This window comes from Humulus lupulus, chromosome 3 (genome assembly GCF_963169125.1).
Source record: "Humulus lupulus chromosome 3, drHumLupu1.1, whole genome shotgun sequence".
NCBI classification, from domain to species: domain Eukaryota; kingdom Viridiplantae; phylum Streptophyta; class Magnoliopsida; order Rosales; family Cannabaceae; genus Humulus; species Humulus lupulus.
This window is the reverse complement of record NC_084795.1, coordinates 115,507,057-115,512,019: the sequence shown is the minus strand read 5'-3', so window position 1 is coordinate 115,512,019 and position 4,963 is coordinate 115,507,057. Positions and strand designations below refer to the sequence as shown.

The window sequence follows — 4,963 nt, the reverse complement described above, 5'->3', positions numbered from 1 at the left end:
CTCGCCTCACCTCCAAGGGTTGTCTCGCTATGCAAGACCCTCTAAGGACCCCGAGCCCTCTTGCCATGCGAGGCCCCTCACTAGGCCTCTCGTGTCCTGCATACATAAACCATTGCATCCAAACAAGGTTCGTCTCACTATGCGAGACCCTCAAAGGATCCCTAGCATCTCGGTATGCGAGGCCTTCGCTAGGCCTCCCGCATGCACCTTGTTTCACCACAAGCACCCTATGCCTCATTGAAGAGGCCCTAGTTCCCTTCTAGAAGTAGGTACCACCAGCGAGGCACCCCCATGCCTTGGCTTCTCACGATATGTAAAGTTTGAAACCTCCTCAATATGCATACGAGGAACACTTGGCAATACCAAAAAGTCATTTGGTGCCAAACTAGAATTGATGAAGATGACTAGGTATGTCACTCATCATAACTCACAAGCACCTCTACACTTAGAAATATATAAAGAAACTTGGGGCAAAGGCATATTTCAGAAATGTGAGAGCAACCATTGAGTACAAGATACGTGTACTGATATAGGATGTACGACCATGAGGAGGACAAAGGTGTGGCCCTGACATCCGCGTCTGACAAGTAGTGGCCATACGAACCCGTACGGAGAGTGGAGGCACTACCTGAGCATCCCTGACCACACATCAGAGTTGACAGTACGATGTCCTGCGCCACTACTCTGGCATTGTCCGAGTAGACACCACTATGTCCTGTGCCACTACTCTGGCAATGTACCCGCATACGTCATTGTCCCCTGGGACTTGCTTGTATCAGGGGCCAATAGAGCCCGCTTATAAATAGGCTTCGACCCCTCAGGTTAAAGGGTTGGAAAATTCATTGTATGGGCAGACAATTAAGAAATATATGATCTATGCTCCATTGTAGTTCTGTATTATCTGTTCATTCAAGTTCTTTCCATATTATTCTTAGCTATCTTTCGCAATATAACTTGAGTTTTCTGACCTTGTATCATTGACGAGTTCTTACCATCAATAGTTTGGCACCGTCTGTGGGAAGAATGAGTGTCAGGCCAACGTTCTTTCATCACCTTCAGAGAAGGAGAAATGCCAAGGCGTTCGAAACACCTACTTCGGCTACAAGATGTTGAGGTTCGCCTGGACGGAGAGCAACTGAGGGCCTCCCGGAAGGAACCCCCTCCACCTAAGCCGAGGGACATGTCGCAGGAACGTCCTCCACCAATGGAGGAGAAGGAAGCATCGTCCCCATCTATCTGGCCCGACGGAGGTCACCCAGAGCCACCAACGCCTCCACGTCCCCGACCCCCAGTGGCACCCCACTCCGGTCATCGAGACCCGGGTCCCTCAACGCGGAGGCCAGGAAAAAGTCCCCATGTGCATTTGGTGAGTTCCAACTCAAAGAATTGCTTTTATGTGGATGAAATTTGCGAGTTGCACAAGAAAAACCAAAAGTTGGAAGCCACGCTAGAGAACATGCAGGAGGTCTTAAACGACCTTCTGCAAGGAAAGTTGAGCCTACCCGTTCCAAAGCACAAGGAGAACGAACGAGAAAGAGGGGAAATCGCTATCCCCGTGGACGATGGGAGAATCCAGCTCTCCACCAGTAACACCCCCCAGACAAAGTACCATGAGGGACCGAGACCGACAAAATACCCCCAAGAGCAAAGACAGAGGAACAACGATGGTCTCAGGAACGAGCCTGAAGTCACCTCTAAGGAAGCGATGCCTGACCTAAGAGAAGAGCTCAATGGGAAGAGGTTAGCAGTGAGGACAACACCCCCTGTGGCCCCTCCGAAGGACAGAGAAAAGAGAAAGGGGAATCCCACTGAGATAAGGGACTCCTTACATAAGAGGCGACAAGAGCTAGACACCGAGATGAGGAGTCTTCGGAGCAAGATTACCACGGCGTCAGGGGGGCACCTTAACGATGAAGAATTCAACTACGAGTCACCTTTCTCACGAGAAATCCAGTTGGAGTGACTCCCGGCCAACTTTAAAGAACCCCATATGACCCCATACGAAGGTACCTCGGACCCCAAGTACCACTTGGACGCCTTCAACGACTTAATGAAGCTGAGAGGGATCAATAGAAGAGCGAGGTGTCACTGCTTCGATGTCACGTTGAAAGGGCCTGCTTACAAATGGTTTAAGAGACTGAGGTCGGGGACCATTAGGTCATGGTAGCATTTTTTTGACGAGTTTCTCCAGCAACATCATGCCGTGCGGGATTACACCATACCGAGCACCAGTCTTGCTAACATAAAGCAAGGTGAAGGAGAAATTTTAAAGAGCTATATTCATAGGTTCAACATGGAGGCGGCCAAGGTGGGAAGCCTGACCAGGGGAGAACTCAAGATGGCAATCTCAGCTGGAGTGCACCCACGTAGCAAGCTTTGGGATAACATGCTCAAAAAGGAAGTCACCGACTTAGATGACTTCTACTAAAGGGCACAAAAGTACATTCGGGTCGAGGAAGGCCATGAGAACTTGAATGCGTGAAAAAACGAGTCCCATGTTAAGCCCTCAACCCATGAAGGATCGAATGGGACAAAAAAGAAGAGGGCATAGGAAGGGCCGAGAGATGACCACCAGAGAAGGCCCAAACGCAAGGGTGACCCTAGGCAAGCGGCTTACACCTTCTATACAAACCTGACAGGCACCAAAGAGCACATCTATCTCACGAATGAAGGTCGGGTTCCCTTCAAGAAGCCCCTGATGATGAGAAAAGATCGGTCCAAGAGGGACCCTAGCAAATACTGTCAGTACCACAAGGACATCGGCCATACCACGACAGAATGCACCCATTTGAAGGAAGAAATTGAAGAGCTCATACGCAAGGGGCACCTAGGCTGATATGTCAGAAGGGAAAATCAGAAATCGAAGAACGAGTCGGTGATACCTCAGGCCCGAGAAAGAGCCCCGGAGATACAAGGAGAAGTGAGAACGATCTTCGGAGGTCAGGGGTTTGGAGGAGAGTCTAGAAAGGGTTGAGACAGGTATGCTAGAGAAGCTAGATGGAGTCCACCACCGTGTGTCATGAGTCTGGAGTAGCAACCCCCGAAAAGCTTTAAGGGAGAGAATGATTCAATCACTTTCACAGAGGAGGATGCGCGAGGGGTGCACTTTCCCCACAATGATCCTTTGGTGTTGACAGTTCAATTGGCTAATATGTGGGTGCATTGGGTCCTCATAGACAACGGAAGTTCTGTGTGTATCTTGTATCGCCCCGCCTTGGAGAAGATGGGCATGGGCGTCAGACACTTGAAACCTTGCCAATCCTCCATATACGAATTCACGGGGGACTCAATACAACCCATAGGGGTGATCGAATTGGCACTCACCATGGGAGAACAACCAAGACAGACCACAATCATGACAAACTTTGTCGTGGTAGACTGTGTTTCAGCTTTCGATGCGGTATTGGAGAGACCATCCCTAAGAGAATTGAACGCGATAACTTCAATATATCACCTACCCGTCAAGTTCCCAACTCCCGGTGGAATAGCGAGTATGAAAGGAGAACAGAGAGAAGCAAGGGAGTGTTATAACACTTCCCTTCGCATGCCTGTGAAACCGCGAGAACCAATGGCGATGGTAGTACATGGAGGCATAAACCCGCAGGCACTAGACCCTAGAGTCATGGAAGAGCCAGGGGCAGAACCCGTGGAAGAGGTAGAGGAAATCATGGTGATGGAAGAGCCATTGCGAAATTTGAAGGTGGGAAAAAACCTTCAGGACGACACGAAGGAGAAGTTGGTGAGGTTTTTGAAGGACAATCTGGATGTATTCACCTGGAGTCACGAGGACATGGTGGGGATAGATCCTGCGATCATGTGCCACCATTTGAACATCACCCCCGAGGCAAGGCCCGTTAGGCAAAAAAGACGAGTGATTGACCCAGAGAGGTACACAGCCTTAAAGGAGGAGGTTGACAAATTGAAGGCGAATGGGTTCATCTGCGAATCATTCTATTCTGTATGGGTATCGAACCCCGTACTAGTCCCAAAACCAAATGGAAAATGGAGGACTTGTGTGGACTTCTCAAACCTCAATAAGGCATGTCCTAAGGACAGTTTTCTGCCTCCAAGAATAGATCAGCTGGTGGATGCGACGGCTGGACACGAGTTACTCAGCTTCATGAACGCTTACTCTGGGTATAACCAGATACCTATGAACCCAGCTGACGAAGAGCATACGTCATTCATAACGGATAAAGGACTCTACTGCTATAGAGTGATGCCTTTCGGATTGAGGAACGCAGGTGTCACCTATCAAAGATTGGTGAACAAAATGTTCGCCAACCAGATAGGAAGGAACATGGAGGTATACGTTGACGATATGTTGGTGAAGACCAAAAATGCCGCAGAACTCAACAGAGACCTAGGCGAGATGTTTGACACACTCAGGAGGTACCGAATGAAGCTGAATCCACTCAAGTGCACTTTCAGTGTATCCTCGGGAAAGTTCTTAGGTTTCATGGTCAACTCCAGAGGCATCGAAGCTAATCCTGAAAGAAATGAGCCCACCCAAGAGCGAGAAGGAGGTGCAATGTCTAACGGGACGGGTGGCAGCCCTTAACAGATTCATTTCGAGGTCTACGGACAAGTGCCTCCCCTTCTTCAACATACTAAAAGGGAGCAAAAAGTTCGTTTGGGATGAATAATGTGGGGATGCTTTTATCAAGTTGAAGGAACACTTAGGGAAGCCACCCTTGTTGGCAAAACATGAAAAGGGCGAAAGGCTATACTTATACTAGGCAGTATCCAAGCATTCCATAAGCGCTGCCCTAGTTAGAGGAGAGAAGAAGCATCATCAACTCGTGTACTATGTCAGCAAACGGTTGGTAGATGCGGAGAACCAATACCCGGAGATAGAGAAATTGGCATACGCATTAGTTGTAGCCTCAAGGAAGTTAAGGCCCTACTTCCATGCCCATGCGATCGAGGTTCTCACTGATAGCCCTTTAAGATAAGTCTTGCA

The 4,963-nt window shown here is 49.0% G+C and overlaps 1 protein-coding gene across 1 annotated transcript; it reads left to right on the top strand.

Moving 5' to 3' along the window:
• The first annotated feature begins 1,069 nt into the window (after positions 1-1,069).
• Positions 1,070-1,963, top strand: LOC133824950 (uncharacterized). Its single transcript, XM_062257963.1, has one exon. The coding sequence runs from the start codon at positions 1,070-1,072 to the stop codon at positions 1,961-1,963; it is 894 nt and encodes a 297-aa protein (XP_062113947.1).
• The last annotated feature ends 3,000 nt before the right edge of the window (positions 1,964-4,963 follow it).